General features: G+C 39.8%; 1 protein-coding gene across 2 annotated transcripts in view; it reads left to right on the top strand.

The window, feature by feature from the left end:
* COL4A2 (collagen type IV alpha 2 chain) overlaps positions 1–18,480 on the top strand; it is a 144,714-nt gene that overhangs the window by 39,449 nt on the left and 86,785 nt on the right. For both annotated transcript variants that reach the window (XM_030445796.1, XM_030445803.1), the window contains exon 4: positions 4,547–4,627. In XM_030445796.1, the coding sequence (XP_030301656.1) occupies positions 4,547–4,627 (81 nt within the window). The remainder of the gene's footprint in view (positions 1–4,546; positions 4,628–18,480) is intronic.

The following is an 18,480-nucleotide window of genomic DNA, read 5'->3' as shown; positions in this document are numbered from 1 at the left end:
AACCCTTGAAGTGAAGGTACTTGAATGGGCACGCAGAGATAACGATTATGCAAGATTAGTAATAATACAAAATTAATATTCAGGAAAGCTTAGAGATAATGGCATATATGTTTCTGGGTTGTTTTTTTGGTTTGGTTTGGTTTTAATTGGTCTGAAAGAACCTGCATTTAAGTCAGAAGCAGAACGCTGGCTTCTTTGCTTACTTCTTCTCTTGCTTGTGTTTAAGTAGTGTTCATGTTCCTTGAACCATCATTCCATTCCAGCACAGTGACCCAACAAAGAGTTGGAAAAGTGCCTCTTTTGCCTTTCAGTTTATTGCTTTCTACATTCCCTTTCTCCATCAATTCCAGCCTAGTTCACAGCCTGCTGTTACAGCGTTTCCAGGGCAGGTGCATATTTGATTTTCTCCATCAGAGAGCTACAATTAGGTCTCCCATTTCCTAAGAGACTGGGCTTACTGCTGGGCTGTTGTGTGCAAGTCTTTCAGGAGTGACCTGTGATATCTATTTTCTTTGGTGGAGTGACCTGTGATATCTTCCAGTGGAGACAACCTGTTTTGTGTTTGCACTTTATATCTACTGTTAGATAGTTTTCATCATGCTTGGTGTTCCCACCAAAGGCCACGGCTAGCTTTGAGATTGGGATTTGGACACTTCATCTTACCTGTGTGAGCTGTACACCTGTGCCATAGACAAATCTCAATTAGGGATTAAAATACATTGGGATACATTTCTAATCTCTTTACCCTTCTAGAACGGGATTTATCTCAGATGTCTGAACTCGTTCTGATGAGATTCTGTGGTCCATGGTAGCAGACAAATGTTCTGCCTATTCCACAGAAATCTAAAATTAGATTATATAAATCCCATTTGTAGTCTCTGCCTAGACTCTGGTCTTTTTAGCAATTAATGGAATTTGGGGTTGTCCAGAACATAAGCAAGACTTGGAATTGAAGGTTTTTCCAGTAGACAATTTGAGCGTTGTGGGTGTTGATGCTTTTCCAGTTTGGTTGCACAGATGCTAGAATCTCATTTTGCAAACAGTTTTCTCGATTGAGCTGCATATTGAGTAAATCAGAAGATTAATCTCCTTGTTCTTAGACATGTGTCCATGTAAGGTAGTCACTTCCACCCCCCTGTACAGTTCGGAGAGAGCAGTAGGCACTTTCTGGGAGAGATGCAGCTGATCAGTGTCAGGATGGGGTGAATTGTGTCCTATGATGGACTGTTCTCCTCACTGCCCAAAAGGCACCCATATGAGATCAAGACAACTGCATTTGGATGTCACAATTGGTGTTATATTTCAAGAGATCTGTTATCCTCAGGTATTCAATACTTGTAGTACTTTAAAACTATTAAATTTCAAACTGGGCTTATTGCATTCTAATTACTGGCTGACACATGCCCCTTTGATTTCCCTTCATCTCAGTTGCGTGCCCATGTGTATAATTGTTTTTGACAACACTTTACGAGGATTCTTAACAGATCTGTTTCTTAAAATTAAAATCTTTTAAGCCACAATGTTTTATACTGTAGTTTACCAATAATGCCAAATTAACAGAGCAATGATCCACCTTCAGGGAATTAAAAATGGTCATATATAAAAAAGTAGAAAATGCTACAGGTGACTGGCAGTTCCCAGAGTCCTCCCACTACCAGTCAAAAAGCAAAGAAGTGGAAATTAAGCAATGAGGAGTGGGCAAGTGTAATCCAGATGATCTTCAGAGGTCCCTTCCAACCCCTGACATTTTGTGATTCAGCGATATATCAAATGCTTGTCTCAAGTGTTTTTCCATTATGTGTTCCCTACCTCTGGTGAATTCCTCCAGATTTTTTTCTTCATTATCTGAAGAATCTGTGTGCATAAAAGGACATAAAATGAGAAAATAATAATAATTTAAAAAAAAAGCTTCCTAAAATTGTGGAAGAAAACAATTGTTTCCCTGCATTAGTTGCTGGTATTGTTACAGCATGCAAATTAAAATGTTGGATGGTGGATGGTACACAAACAATAGACCTTGAACTTCTTCCAGTTGAAATAAGTATTAGCAGCCTCCTTTAAAAAAAAAAAAAAAAAAAAGTGCATAATTCTGGTTCATACTCTTATTTTCTCCTTAGCAACAGTTTAACAAATTCAGAGCCACACAACTAATTAAAAAAGAAACAAACTTATTGTTCTCCTTGTTGTTTTCTCAGTAGGCATAATTGAAAACTCACATGATAAAATTAATATATCTGTCAGTCTGTTACTGGTAAGCCCAGATATACTATTATTTACAGCTCTCACCAAAACAATTCTCAAAAATTTCAGAGATGATTCTTATTGGTGGCTGCACTACCTAGTACACTGCTCCTTAATGAGCATCATTATGCTTATATCTTGAGCATACTGCTGAGGAATGTGCCTGCACAGGCCATACAACAGCATGGCATCCATAAAAATTAATAGAACTGTTCTTTACTGAAAATTAAGGAATTGAGAAGGAAACTGTAATATGAAGAATACTGAGTCAGAGGTGCACATTTTAACTGCAGATAGTTTAATAGGATTTGTGACCATCCAAACATTCAGCTGAAAGATGGGCCAATATGAGCAAGCTGCTGGACTTTATAAAAATGTCTTGGATTATTATTTTCTCTAAACAATAGCCCAGACATAAAGCAAAGTTCGTCATGTAGAGCACTGTTAACATCCATGAAATAATTTCCTGAATCAAACACCTGACCTTTAGATAGCTTGGGGCATGTTTTCTGTTCTGTGGACCTGATTTGTCACTCTTAAAAGTCTATTTGTTTCATTAAATATGTGAATTAAGTAGAAAGCTAAAACAAAAGTATGAAAATATATATGAAAATATATTTGTTACAATACAGATATGAAGCTTCAGAACTTGTTTTGGGAGCTTTGTATTTCTTCTTGTTAAAAGATTAAAAGCCTGTTGTACAAATATGACCAAAGGATGACTTAGGCAATGCCTTGTACCTGCTCTCTACCTTTTACTCATTTGGTCCCCAGGGAGGAATCCAAAGCCTGGAGCTGTGTTTTCAGGTTCTGAGCAGTCCAATGGTAGAAATGGATCCATTTCTCAATGTGACCCAACAACCCCAAGTGTTGAGTAGGGGTTTGCTTAGATCGACATGAGAAATGCTAAGCATGGCAGTGTTGGTCCTTCACTGTACTTTAGCTCCTTGAGTCAGCACTCAAGGCAGGAATGGCAGCATCACCACCTTTTTTAGCAACATCATGCAAGTTCAGAGTACCCAGCTTGTTTGGAGAGCTTGTTTATACCCCTCTCATCTCCCTTCCAAGAGATGACAGGCTCAAGCTATGAAGGAGGCAGGAAGGGTCTAGGGACATTTGCCCCTGACACAGCAGAATGAAGGATTTAGGGTTCTTGCAGACAGGAGGGGAGCAAGTGACATGGGGCCTGGCTCTGTACCATGCAATTGGGCTACATTGAGGTTTTATATAAGAAGCAGTGCATGTGAAAATTGGTGGTTGTGTGGAATGAGGGGCTCTGACACCAAGATATCCTTCCTCTGTCCACTAGATACTCGTCTTTCTCCCTTTTTCTTCTAGCTCTATTGATTATTTGCTGTGGGACAAACCAGGTTCATAAATAGTGACTAGAAATCCCTTCCTCTTTTCCCAGAATAACACCTAAGCTGCTGGGGTGCTCCCAGGGGTTCAAAACCCTGGGCTTAGGTGGGCCTCAGGCTGTTCTTCACAGTATTCCTAATTATTAAGTTACAGTTATAAAAGTCACACCACAGCATGCACAGCATCTGTGCTGTTCAGGTTTCTGAGCAAGAGTGACTGTGGCTGATGCACATCATGCAGGCAGTGTGTGCTAGGGGTAATCTGAGCTGGCCTGCCTCTTCAATTCCACCCAAGGATTTGCATGGAGTATTGCATATTTTGTGATCCATATATTTGCAGTCCACTCCAAGGTAGTTCTGGACAGGCAGGAGAAATGTAACTACAGCCATATGTTTAATCTAGGTCTGACTTCTAGGTCACAGTGGTTGGTTTCTGGCAAGTTTTAGGTGCCTCCAGAATAAGCAACCATTTAAGATAGGGCAGGAGTTTGGCTTATGATTTTGAACATGATACCTACAGCTTCCTTTATATCCACCCATAAATACTTTAAAATATATCAACAATTTAGAGCATGCATAGAGGGATGTGCTGTATTGTGACCTAGGACTTAGCCCTGAAGAATCCAAGCAGCTGCAATTCTGTGATATGATACCTGTTGCATGTGTCAGAGAGATGTGTGAGATGGAGCTGCAATGTTTTGAAAATGTGGAAGGAAATTAATAGAATAGCATTATATTTCTTGATGCTGATCTCCAAGAACTGGAAAGTCACTCACGGCTTCTTCTAGCATAGATGAAGGATATTTCAACTGGAAATCATTGATCTGATCCACATCTTTGCTTGACCAAGTTCCCAGCAAGCATGTTAATCAAAGCTTATTGTGCTGTAACAGGTATTTTAGGTGATACCTTTTAACAATTCATTTTCTATGTGTCCTGGTTTGCAGGGTAAAAAGAGTTACACAGGACCATGTGGAGGAAGAGACTGCAGCGGAGGATGTCAGTGTTTCCCTGAAAAAGGAAGTCGTGTAAGTAACATTTTTTCATGTAAAATGTTCTTGATGGTACCAGTTCAACACTGGTGAACTTGCATCAGACTGCTAAAAGTATTCAAACAATTCCTCTTTTCCAGAAAAAAGTTACTGTTGTTTCATCTTACTTCCTTAACAACATCTAGATTGGAATAAATACCTTGATATGAAATACAACAGATTCTTCTCTCAAAGATCAAGGCCAAGGAACCTGACAGCCATGATGAGCTTTTCAGATCAGAACTTTAGGGACACAATGTGCTGGAGCATCACTGGATTGTGTGACAGTGCTAAATGAATGTGGATAAAATCACTCAGTAATGTTCTTGAAGTATAACAAAATGGTATCTGATTAATAGATACACCGTGCCTGTGATTTCCATTAAAGCAGAAAGGATCCAGGCCTGGAAAACCTGAAATCCCAGCTGGAAGGGAACTGCTTGGGACTTCTGGCATTAGGTTGTTGCTGACACTCTCTTCTTTGTTTTGGGAAATAGTGCAGAATGAGGCAGAGGAAGGGAGAAAGGGTGGAGGGGATTAGCCACCTGCTGCAAAGAGCTCTGAGAAACAGGGCAGTTCCTATCCTGATGGCTTGGAGCCCTGGTTGGCAGGCTCCTGCAGCTTGGTTTTCTGCAGCTGAGACAGTGACTCAGCCTTTTCCATCCACCCATCTCTAAGAATAGGTCAGGCAAGAGATGTGACAGCAGGTCATATGCTCTTTCTGCTATCAGAAACCTCAAAAATATTCTTAGTTCTATCTCCCTTCCACACAGTGGGCTATCAGTTCCCATACCCATCACATTCCTCAAGCTTGACTCCATGTCTGAGCAGAGGAAGAGGTGACAGGAAACTCCCAGTGTAGGTGGGAGGCAAGGAACACTCTTGTTTACAGCAGTAGTCCTGATGTCTCTGTGGCAGTCAGATGATCCTGGTGTTACTATGCCATGAGGACTGTAATTGTTATACTACCGTCCCATGACCATGATCTTCTTATGGTCTGCTTTCCATTACAATAAACCAATGGCAAACTAATGAAGCTGAGGACAAACAAGCCCTCACCCAAGACACAGCTTCTGGTGAGACTCCTTCCAGCTGTTATTGCCTTCCCCTCATCATCCAGCACATGAAGTTGGGTGAGTGCCTCCTGCCATTTCCCTCCAAGGATACTGAAATTCAAAAACTGATGCTTTATGAAATGGCTTCAAGTATGATATTAGTGTGTCTTTTTTCAGTGTTCTTTTTTTTTTTTAGCTTTTAAATGCAAATCATGGATGTATTTGTCCTCCACTAAAAAGGGATTGTCAAAAAAATACCAACTTTTGTGACTGAAATATTTTTCACTTTCCTAGTTGACTGAATAACCCTTAATTTCAAGTTGCCGTGTCTGGAAGAGAAAAGAGGTAGCTGAACAAAAGTAGTTGAATAGGTTAGAAAAGCTGAAAATGTTAAATTACCAAAGTAGAAAATCAGGCAGGTGCCAGCAATAAGAGGCTCCCTGTGACTTGCTTAGTGTCAAGACTGGGAGTTAAGGGCAAGTATTATGTACTCCCTCTCCATTCTCTTTTATTTGTCTCAGGGAACCAAGTAACCCCAGTAACTAATAACACTGGCTTCCCTTTGAATATACACTAAAAAAGAGAGGAGAACATTGCAAAACATAAATTATATTTTGCTAACGTGGGTAATTGTGCAAGATGTGAAGGAGCATTGGAGAAAGTGAGATAAATAATTTTATAACACTTACAAAAATAATAGTTTAATGCTCTGAAATTATATGCCTCCTTCTGAGTCAGCATACACTGCGTGTGTTTCGTGTCCACCGGTCTCTTTGGATGTCACAACCTCTATTAAACATCTGGTTTAAGGAGCAGAATTGGCCTTTAGAGGCTAGTGAAGTCTGGCATAGCTTCTGGTCTCATGCTAATCCTCAACGGGAATATTTATTTTCCCAAAACCTCTGTAGATCTGGCATGACACACATTTCTGTGAGAGGTGACTCATTACATGCACAATAGACGTATTGCGTGTTTGCACTTGTAAGAGTGCCTGGAAGAGCCTGTCAGATCCTGCTCCTGACTCCCTGCCTTGGGTGCAACAGAGCTGTCACTTGCAGGGCATCTGGAACTCAGGTGGGAACAGTGCTCCCGAGGGTCTGCAGACATCTGTCAGCCTTGCCATCCCCTGAAGAGTCACCTGTGCCTGACAGGTCTCTCCAAACCAAGTGAACACAAACACTTTCTTTGTATTGCTGCTACTGAATGCGTATCAGAAGCCACTGAGTGAAGTAAATTCATTGGAGTGGTAAATACAGCTGTGAACACCAGAAGTAGAAAAGGTCCAAAGAAATGCCTACTTTTCATTTCTATGTGCTTTCTGCTTCTTTTTCTGCTATTGTTTCAGTATAGTCTTAAGGCACAGGATTAAAATAAAGATCCTTCTCTTTATTTGTTGTCTTAATCCGATGGTGTTGGTTTTTAAAAAAGTGTTCTCTACAAAATATGCCACTGATATCTTCTGGGGTCTCTGGCTTTGGTGATTTGCGACAGGTCTCCACATGCATGGCATTCTGTCTACAGTGTTTTTGATTTGGGACTAGTAACATTAAACACAAAGGCACAGGAAAGTATGTTTCATACAGGCAGTTTCTAGGGACTAAGTGCAACCTAGCACAAAATGGTGTGTGGACCTAGCAGCCCTTCCAGGAGAAGGTGTATGGTTTTTGGTTTTCCTCCACTCTTTTTTAGCTGGGTTCAGCCCTGTAACTTTCCCTGGGTTCAGACACAGCTCAAGAAAATCCAGCAAGGAAAGGTAAATGAAAGAGCAGAAGCTTCATATTCTGCCTGTGCCAGGGCAACCTACAACCCCCTGCATCTTATAGAGCTGTTCATGGGAATGCGAGGACACCTGCAGAAGAAACTTTCTGCTTCATTCCCACGAGGAAAACAGTTTGAGTTCAAACATTCAGAGAACCACAGGAATAATGCTGGTAACCACTTTTGCAATTCACAGCATACATCAGGATGTTGGTTGAAGAAGTTTCTTTAAAGGAATCTCTTTCTTGGGCCACACAGTCCCCTTGAAGTTCCCACCTACTGTCTCGCTTCTGAGTTCACAGCTTCAGAGGAAAAAATAAAGGAATCTTCTTGATATGCCAGGTTTTTCTCTAGTGTTTAATGATACACTACTCTTTGTTCTCCTTCACTGAAGCCTGGTTATTTTACTTTAAAGCTAGGTGCCTGTGTACTGTTATCTTGATATGAATATCCGGTCTATAACTGTACCTCATTACTAATCAGGTACTTGATGCTGGGTGAGCCCAGGGACCAGCCTCACCCTCATCTCTCCTCACAGCTGGCAAAAAGCTCAGCCAGCTTCCAGCAAGAATTTAAGGTCCTGAAGGAGTGTCCAAATCCACATGAAGAGAAACCACAATATAAGCCTCAGTGAAGGGCACAGGTTGAAAAAGGAGAGAAAAGACAAGACCTTGTCTTCTCCCTGAGATGAGATAGACTCATCTTCTCATTGTCTCCTAAGACAGCTTCTCCTAAGTTGTTCTTTAAGACTTCTCCTAAGAAAACAGACTTCAGTCTTACCTTCTCATTTTATCATGTGGAGAGAACACTATAAGGAGACCTGGGTGCCTGAATAAGGAAACAAGAAAAAGCAAGCCATGATAGTGTGTTTGATATTCTGTTTTGAATGACATGGAACCCCTGGAGTAAAGTGAAAAGAAAAAAAAAAGTGGAAAACTTTTTTTTTCTCTAGATTTTTATTACTGCTCCTAAATTTTTTTTGGAGATTTAGAGTTCTTTGCAAGCCATATATGGGGCAGAATGCAATATATGCACCTTTAAAATTTGTTAAACATTAATTCACTTATGTAGGAAATAATAGCTCCTTTCAGTGCAATGGCCAACTGTTTGACCTATTGAAGTTTCTAATCAAGTCTACTTCATAAGCAACCTAGAAAGCTTTGTAGAAAGTGGAAGTGAATAGAAATCTTTTTGATCTTTTTGTAGAGTAGAAAATGCACTGTACTGAAATCTCACTTTGTACTTTCTGTCTAAATCAAGGATCTAACAGTGCTTAAGCTGTTTTAGCCATTGTTTTTGCAAGGATCTGGGATAATGGGCACTATGAAAAGACAGCTTCATGTCCCCCCGTAAAGTCAAATTTTTGAGAATGACAAAACATTCCTTTTTAACCAAGGCTGACATGAGAGTTCAGAGCAAGTCCTTTACAGATATATTTCTTTTATTAATGCAATGGCCAAGGTTAAGCTATTACCAGTTCACCTATAATAATTCCTGTATGCTTTTGGGTGCTATGCAGTCCTGAAATCCAGGGTCTGATCTTTACTTACAAGCATTTCCCATACACGTTTAAATTTTAACACATGTACTTGATCTAGTAGACGTTTTTCTCCATAATTAAAAAAAAATATCCCCCAACAAAATACAATATTCTAAAGTCAATATTCTAAAGTCAATTCCATTCTTATATCTTAGGGAAATGCTGCTAGTGTTATTCTTGAGCATCACAACTGACTGTCTTCTAAGCTAGTCTAATGTCCGTCGGTCCTCTGTAACTCTTGGAGAGTGTAAATTGATATGTTTCATTGAATCTGGTATTTTATTCTTCTATTAAAAAATAAGAGCATCAGAAGTGTCTTTTCAAATTAAATCAGTAATTAATTAATCTATCCCACTACTCTGCCCCAACAGCAGCAGTAGGAGATACTGTACATGGGGAGCACTGAGGTCTGACAACATTCTGAAGTCCATTTACCTTGTTCCCAAGATTACCCTATTTATACTATTCTATCAGTATCCCTGTCTCTCCCTGAATTTTGTCTAATCCTGTTTTCAAGATGCTGTTACTCTGTGTCTTCAGAACTTATAGTGGCACCAGGATTTCTACTTAAATGATACAAATGGCTGTTATAAGCCAATTTCCCTCTGGCTTCATCAGGTACAGCCTATTTTTAGCACTGTAAGATTTGGGAAGGAGCAGTTCTGTGTTTATTTATTCACTGCTTCCCTAATTTTGTAAACTTCAGTCATTTTCCCTCTCAGCTTTCTCCTGTCTAAAGCAAAGAGCCACAGCCTTTTTAGGTTCCCTTTGGAAAACAAAACTCCAACTCTTAGTCCCTTTATTGTTCTCTTGCTTCTGTGAGAGACCAAAACTGTACAAAACACACAGTATTGTGGGTGCATCAAGGTCTTAAGAGCAAAGTGACACCCTCTGTTTTCTTCTCAAAACCATTCCTAATGCCCCTCAACACTAAACCTGTCTGTTCATCCAGTTCATTGGGGTCCTTCTGAGGGTAGGAAGACTCCAGAATGGGTCCTGGATGGGCTGGATTGGTGGGCCAAGGTTTATTGTATGAAGTTTATCAAGATGAAGTGCCGGATTGTACTTGGATTACAATGCAGAGCTACAGACTTGGGGAAGAGTGTCTCCAATTTGATGTATGACCATCAAGCACTATTCTTTTCTTCTCATTCTTTTCTCCCTCTCATTTAACAGCCTCCAGTCCATAAAAGCACTTCTCCTCCAATTCCATGGGATTTATTTAGAAATCTTTGGTGAAGTACTTTGTCAAAAACATTTTGAAAATCCAACTATATTATAGTCAGTAGGGCATGCTTTACAATGCTTATTCTTTTGCATGATTACTGTATCCTTTAAGGGTAGACTACTGCCCGGCCAAGCAGGAAAGTCAGACAAAATGGCCCACAGGGCCACAGAGTCTACTCTTGAGCCACTTTTCCATGTGGGACCTTGGTTGGCAGCAGCCCACTAGTGCAGGGGCAGTGTGTAATGATGGATTATGCACCCTGGCCAGCAGTTCTGCAGTTTCATACTTGAGTTCCTTCAGAAGTCCTAGCTGAATTTCACCCACTGCTGGTCACTTATTAAGCCTATCCTATATATTTTATCTACTGCTTCCTTTATATTTACCTGAAATTAATCTGGCTCAAGTAACAGCTTGGATGTGGGACCTTCTCAAACCCCTTCAGCAGCAGTAAAGACACATGGAAAGAAGTCACTAAGTTTCTCTGCTATGGCCTTATTCTCAAGTGCCCCTTATAAGCCTTTGGCATCATGTAATACTGCTATTTCCTTTGATGGCTTCTTGCTTTTCTTTAGACAACTTTTTACTGTTAGCTTGACGATCTTCTGCAAAGTAGTTGCATTGTTTTTTATGCATCCTAGTTGTTCTTAATCTGTTTTTTTTAATGGGCTTTCTTGTTCATTTCAGCAATTTTTCAAATGCTAACCTTTTTCCCTGCAATAGCCTCCTTAGTTTGTTTTATGGGCTATGCAGGGGTTTTACTGAACTGTTTTACTTTCTTTTTGATATGCGACACATGGTTTCCCAGGGCTTCTAATAAAGTGTTTTTTGAAAAGCCTCCAGGTTGCTTTAGGCTTCTTGCCTTTTTGACTGCTTTTTTAGGGTTTTTTTCCTATTTTTGTGATTTTTATTTATTTCCCCTTCTTGAAATTGGATATCTATGTGATGTATTCATTTGGCTTACTCCATCCCACTGCAGCATTAAGTTTAGTTCTATTGTGAAGCTCTTACAGAGCAGTTCTCTCACTGGTACCTCCTGAAGCAGGACTGCTGCAGCACTCAAGACTAAACCCAGAGCAGGGTTTACCATGGCTTACCATGCTAAGAACAGGTCAAGTGCTATGTCCAAAAATTTTATTTCCTTAACTCATCTGGATGAGTTGTTCTGCCTGACCATATGTTGGTAGCTGGAATTTGCCTGTATTGCTGCTTGACTTAATTTTGAAGCTTTTCTAATTTCACCAAGTATTTCATGATCAGTGTCTTTAACAGTGGAGTCCTAAATGCAAACCAAGTCCTACCTTCCTGCCATTTCCACCCACAAAGGTTCCCTAAAGCTCCTTTCTGCCCTCAGTATTTTTTTTCTGCTATACTTTGTTTAAGCTTTCACATGCTACACCACTGCCACTCATTTTCTATCACTCCTGTAGACATCCTAGCAATGCTGTATGCCACTGATCATCCTTCTTTCACCAGATGCCTGTTGTATCAGGGCTAAATGGTGTAATCATAGAATGTCAGGTTGGAAGGGACCTCAAGGATCATCTGGTCCAACTCTTCTAATGCTATAGTTTATATGAGATGTCTCAGCACCCTGTCGAGCTGAGACTTAAAATGTTGTAAATGGTGTTATATTCCCTATTTCTTGTTATTTCCTCCCTTGTCTTTTCAGAAATGTATTGAACATTAACCATGTCCCCCTCACAAGTCTAAACCAGGTGCCCCACCATGGCTGTCAATCTTCCTGCTCTTTCTAGTTTAACTATTTCCTTGTGAGCTTTTTAATTTTCAGTAGTAGTAGCCTTGTTCCATTCTGACAGAAGTCTTAAGCCCATTTCTCCTGTACAGGTTTCTTTTGTTCCCAGGAGTTTGCAAGGACTTCAATCTCATATACAGCAGCCTTGAGTTAATCTTCTAGGATACCCCTATTCTCCCACACCAGTGGGATTTAGATTATGACCACTGGTCATAATTTAGATTATTTAGATTATGACCACTGGTTCATAGAATCATAGAATTGGCTGGGTTGGAAGGGACCTCAGAGATCATCAAGTCCAACCCTTGAACCACCGTTGCGGTTGCTAGACCATGGCACTGAGTGCCACATCCAGTCTCTTTTTAAATATCTCCAGGGACGGAGAATCCACTACTTCACTGGATTCTCCATCCCTGGTTCCTTCTTTCTACCAGACTAAATACCTATCTGGACATCTTGTGTGTTTGGCCACCTTTGCATTCAGCAGGCCTTTCAGTCCTATCAGCTGTTTCAAATCCAGCTAGCTATCTGTGTCAAATAAGCAAACTTCTCAGTAGCATCATCTGATTTGTCCTCTCCTGGAAGATTCATTCTGCTCCAGGATCATCCTCCTGCCAAATGGACATAATATATATAATACAATGAGCTGGAGATTGGAGCTTGTCAGAGATCTGATCCCTCATTCCAAGCTGATTATCTACCTTCCCTCAGACTGACAATCTCTGTATACATGTTTAGTCAACATCAGTTTGTTTTGTTTTGTTTTGTTTTTTATGGGGACTATGTGAGGGCAGCCACAGCAGAAATGGGAGTGGTCCACTACATCCTGGCAAGCCTTGCCTGTGGACCTGTTTCTCTCTAGCTCAGACATTCTTGTTTATAGAGAACAAATCCAGGACGTCTGCTAGAACCAGGGGTTGCACATACAAAACCTGCTTCCTCATGTTAAGCTATGTAGCAACAAGGAAAATCTGCCCTCTCTGAGATGTACATGGGAGACATGGGAAGAAGGAAGAAGGAAAGCTGAGCTAGGCCTCTGCATACAGGCTGGTGCAAGCTCCTCAGTTGTGCAAACTCCTCCATTGTAAGGGTCAAGGAAGCACCTTGCTAGTTCATGCACCCTTCAGACATCTCCAGAAAGTCATTTAGCAAACACCCAAACATGAACCCACCACAGAAAAAAAAACCCCACTGATCACACATGACAAAAATCCACAAAGCTTACATGCCTTGCATGGGCCTGCCCTTGCTTGTCTCTCTTTTTGTTCCCCAGACAGAAAAGGTTTGAAAAATGTCCTATTTGCACTTGAATGTTTGCCATAGAGAAGGCTTTGGGAGTGAATTTGATCACGTCTTCAAAAATGCTGTCAGATTCTGCTTTAGAACAGATAGAAACTACCACAAAAAGATGCTTGAAAATCTTATGATGTTTCATAGGCCAAGGTTAAGTCTCTGAAACTTCCAGGAAGAATTACTGCTCTCTGAGGGAAATTATTTAAGGAAGGTATTTATAATGGCAGCAGATTTAAATGCAAAATACTAACAGTGCTAATAAGCTTTATTATATATGGACAAGAAGGCATCCTTCATTATTTTAATACTGTAATCAAGTCTGGTAGGGCACACTGAGTTTTAATTTTAATTTTTTCTCAGGCTAGTCAGAGTCATAGTGGAGAGCAGCATACGGATGACTACAAAAGACAGGCAAAGGAGAGTGTTGCCATCAAAAAGTGCTTAACAGTGTGAAGCTAAATTCTGCTTTTAAACACAATAATACAGTGCCCTTTTACATACACATTTGAGGGTACAGTTTCAAATGCATGCTTTTTTTTATGTTTATACCTTCAAAACATAAATCCCTAAAAACTTCACTTTCTTCCATAGGCATCAAAATCTTGTGCTTAAGGCTTAATTGCGTGAACTGTGCATCAAATAGGGCCTGAATCTCCAGAGCTAGCTGCTGGTGGCAGACAGGGTACAGGTTTGCTTGATAGAACTTTAACTTGAGTCAGTCTGAAACTTGATGCCTCGTTTATGACCTAATGTTTTACTTAATGAAAACTGCTTAACCTGGGCTACAGTGACCATCAATCAACTCCGCAGCGAGGTACTCATGTTGGCTGCTAATTGCCGTTCTTCAGTATGTTTGTCCTGACGTTTTTTTGAGTGAAATATGCATGTTTCTTTCTTTCTTTTTTTTTGTAGCTCTGTTTATACATGTTTAATCAACATCAGAGATCTCTTTGACCTTAGCTCTCGTGAGCAAACAGCAATGAATCCTCCTTCCATATATATGTTCTACACAAAATCTGAGATTGAGATTTGGGAACAGTCAGTGAAAGGTTTTCCTAAGAACTCATTTCTACAAAAAAAATGAAAAAGATACAAGAAAAAGCAGGGTGTTTTGTTTTGTTCCATGCATGAACACAACTAAATTTCCACATCAAAATAAAATTTTCATTTATCAATGTTCAGAACATGTAAAAGATAAAATAAACTCAAACAGGGTCTTCCAAGTCAAAAAAAAAATGCACATTGACCAAATCCGATTCTCTCCCTCCTTTTTATTCTTTTGTTCTTTTGTGGAATGCTTCTACGAAACTTTTATTCCATAAGTAAACTTTTTAATTGTATATGTTTGTAATACAAAGGACTACAGTAATGTTAAGTCCATCCAAGCTAACAAATTGCACTCCCTGTATTTTGCTTCAGCCATGAAAGCAGAATTCCTCTAAAATCTTTTCAAATCAACAGTACAGGAGAAAAGGAATGATACTTGACTGACAAGTAGTCAAAAGTACACATCCACGTTTTTACTTCCATTTTCAACTTCATCTCTAAAGCACAGTGACCTAAGCATCTATATCTGTGTAGATACTTCTTCTATGAGCTTGTCTCAAAAGCCTTTGCAATCTCAGCTGGTGTGACAAGAGAACAATTCAAATGTTGGCCAAAGCTCAAGAATTAGTGTAATTAATCAAAATGAATACCAAGGCTGTAGTTTAAACAAAATTATGGCAGAAGCAAATGTGATGAATTAACTCTATTTGTAATGCAGATTCCCCTCCTGGGTTTGAAATGACACCAATTTGATGCCTTTTGCATTAGCTATGTATTCCATTGATTTATGGGCTTGTTACACTCAGATAAGAAAATAAATCTTCAGCAGTTTGCTAATAAATTGAAAAGGTATTTCACTGGTATTTTAGGAATCTCTTTTGAGGGCAGCATTTTTAAAAGTGCATTTGGCCATCTGCATATCACAAATTGAGATGGAGAAGAGAAGCGAGACAAAGTATAGTAAGGAATTAAAAAACATTTTATAGCAGAAGATAAAACAAAACTTAAAATTTCACTAAAAAATTGAACTACAGTGAAGAAATAACAGAAAGGTAACTTTTAAAAAGGCAGCTATCTTTTGGAAACTATTGGATAGATAACTTTGGTCACAGTAGCTGTCACTGGGTGAAGAGCTCTTGGGATCTAATTCACAAACATTTAAAAAATATTACCAATTAAAATATTACCAGTCAATTTCATTACTGTCCTCTATAATCTTTTCTCTCATTCTGCTCAATACTGTCTGTATAGTGTACAGTACATTCTCATGTATCTGGTATTTTTGTTTGGTTTTCTCATATGAATTGCACTTCATTACAGAAATAAAATGCACTGTTAGGGTTTTTTTAGGTCAAATATACTGTCTGTTTGATTAAACATTCAGGCTTTGACTGCTGACAGTCAGACCGTGCAATTGCTGCACAAAAATATTCTTTGTGCTTTTGGCCAAGTTTTGCTATTTCTGCTTTCTGTGAGCAGGAATCTAAAGGACATGGAGTGGTGGTTGATAACCATGCTCTGAAACCAGGCCACTCACACAGGCACCAAGGGGGTATAATCCAGGTCATCTTTTCGTGTTGTAATGACACTCCAGAGAGCATAGATGGTTTCTCATGACATTCATCCAAGGCTTTAAAATTTTCTCAAATGGTGCTTGTTTCTATTTTCTGTATTTTTGTCACATGGGAGCAAGTAACATTGACCCATTTTCCTTTCGTCTGCTTTGGTAAGTACCAAACTATTAGTGGAATCCTTTGAGTCTGACCTGGAGAGACCAGGAATGTGGGAATGGGCAGGCTGTCATCACAAACAGAATCTGCCGAGGCAGAATGAGCCAGTTCTCAGCATTTTCTTATTGACACTTAAGATAATAAATGTTCTTTATTTACTTCAGTTTGTATATAGGGTTTCCAAATACTTGTAAGTGTCTTTGCATAATGAATGGGGATGTTGAAGTATATGAAAGTGTTTCCATTACATCGATACAATAAAGGATGAGAAGTGTTAAAATGTCTTTCAATTAGATACTCATTTTAGGAGCATGCAGACAGAAGATCTTGGAAGACAGAAGTCTGTGTTTTAGGCATGGACAACAGCTCTAGACAATGAATAAGCTGCAAGCCCAAAGAAACCCAATCAGCCATGCATTTTTTCTCCCACAGACTAAAATTATTTTTGTATGGAAAGATTATATCAGTCAGATTCCTTTCTGTCTAGTACTATCATAAATGCCCAGTGAAGAAAACTGTTTGGTTTCTTTTTGTGTGTTTTGTTTTATGGTGGGTTTTTTTTTTAGCGTGGGTCACAGCTCTTTGATGAAATTGTGTGTCTAACTATTGCTGATTTTATTAGTTAGCAAGACTATTTTTTACAAATACAGTATCACTGGTTAAAGAGATATTATCAAGCCTTATAATTTGTTTAAAAGTGGCTTTATTTGGCCCCAAGCTTTCTGGCAAAGCATAGTATCAATGTAAGAGCAAAAATGAAAGTTCTTGTGCTTGCTGTTCTCCTCAGTACACATAGTGCTTGACTCCAGTCAGGGTACAGCAGCCAATACACTCTTTCTGTCCAGTCTAATATGGACTTGGATGTATCCTTATAGAGTATGCATTATTCTCTTCTGATCCAAATACTTCTTTTTTTCCCCTATAAACCACTTCCTGCTTTTGTTGTTTCTCAGTTTCTAGATCCTCTACTTCTGTTATTTTTGTGACCTTTCTGTCATCTTCTCCCAAGCACACAGTATCTTTTCCTTTGCAACTCCACCAGCCTTTTTGCATTAAAGGCTTCCCATAAGGGACTTCCCTTCTTGATAACCTGGAAGAGGAATGAGAATCCAGTTCTGTGGGATGAACCTTTCCTCCAGCAACACAGGGTGCTGTGGTCTTCATGGCTCTCTGTATTTGGCTGTGTTAGGACATAAGCTCCTCGAGGCAGGAGATGTTTGCATGTGGTTCTTTGTAGAGTATGAAGAATGTTCCTAGCGCTTCCATGTTAATAGCAGGGGTAGCAGCACACAGAGGGTCATGGTGACAGCTTCTTTCCATGGGACTGGGACTCCTGTAGCACAGGGTCCAAAGGCACCACACCACACTGTGGGTGTCGGACACATATATCTTCATTGTTCTGGTATTTAACCAGGGCATGCACTGGCATGCAGGCTTATGGATAGAATATATTTCCCACAGGACATTCTTCAGTTCAAATATGACTGTGCTGCTACTGCAGAGGATGCCTTACTACCATGAGACTGACTCCCTTTCCATCACAGAGCAGTGTGCAGTGTAACACAGTCTTGCATCCTATTCCACAGATTTTATTTAACTTTATTTATATTAACTAGAGACTTTGCACAGTGGCAGAGATTGTAGTGACCATTCTCTCACCATCAGTGTGCCCTGCAGGTGAGACAGGCTAAATTGCACAATCCCAGCCTTGTCCTTCTTCAGTCTCTCCACACGGCTGCAGGATAGGGAAAAGGTGAAATCCCTTTATTTGACAAGGGACAGCTTCTAATGCTGTCCCTTCCATTCCCTCCACCTTAGCCCTTGCCATCACAGCAGAGCCAGAGGTAAAAATGCAGGCTGAGAACAGATCCATTTGGTCTTTTTTGCTGTCATGAATCTTTGCAAGCCAAACTGCAGAGTCAGCACTTTACTAGCTCATACCTGGTGCTGTCAGTGAGGTCTTGACTTTTCTGAATGGCTGCAGGCATATAAAACTGCTGAGGATTGCCTGAGGCACAGCTCCCCTTGCAGGTCCTCTCGCTTCCTCTCAGCTGGTTTCTTTCTTTCAAACAAGCAGTTGCAGAGTTGGTTTTGCTAAATGACATAAGGTTATAATAAATCAAGTGAGAAGATTTGTGCTGTGCTTCCTACTGTATGGGAGAGGTCCATATGGTTTAATTATTTCCTCTGTATGTCAGATATTTGTGTATAAAATCTCTGAAGTCATGTGTAACTGCCAAGATCCTATAGTGTGGTCTGAAACATCCATGCAGCAAACTCTTAAATACAGCAGATGTGCTATGAAATATAAATGTAAAATGGAAGAAGTCACTTTATCTGATTAAATAACAGTGTTAAAATTAGAGAAGTCAATGGAGAGATCTAGAGCTCAACAGGACAGAGAAAGGGGAAAGAACCAGAAGGCTTCCTCAAGGGGGGATCAAGT

Source organism: Calypte anna, chromosome 1, assembly GCF_003957555.1.
Source record: "Calypte anna isolate BGI_N300 chromosome 1, bCalAnn1_v1.p, whole genome shotgun sequence".
Lineage (NCBI taxonomy): Eukaryota > Metazoa > Chordata > Aves > Apodiformes > Trochilidae > Calypte > Calypte anna.
This window is presented reverse-complemented; position numbering and strand designations above follow the sequence as displayed.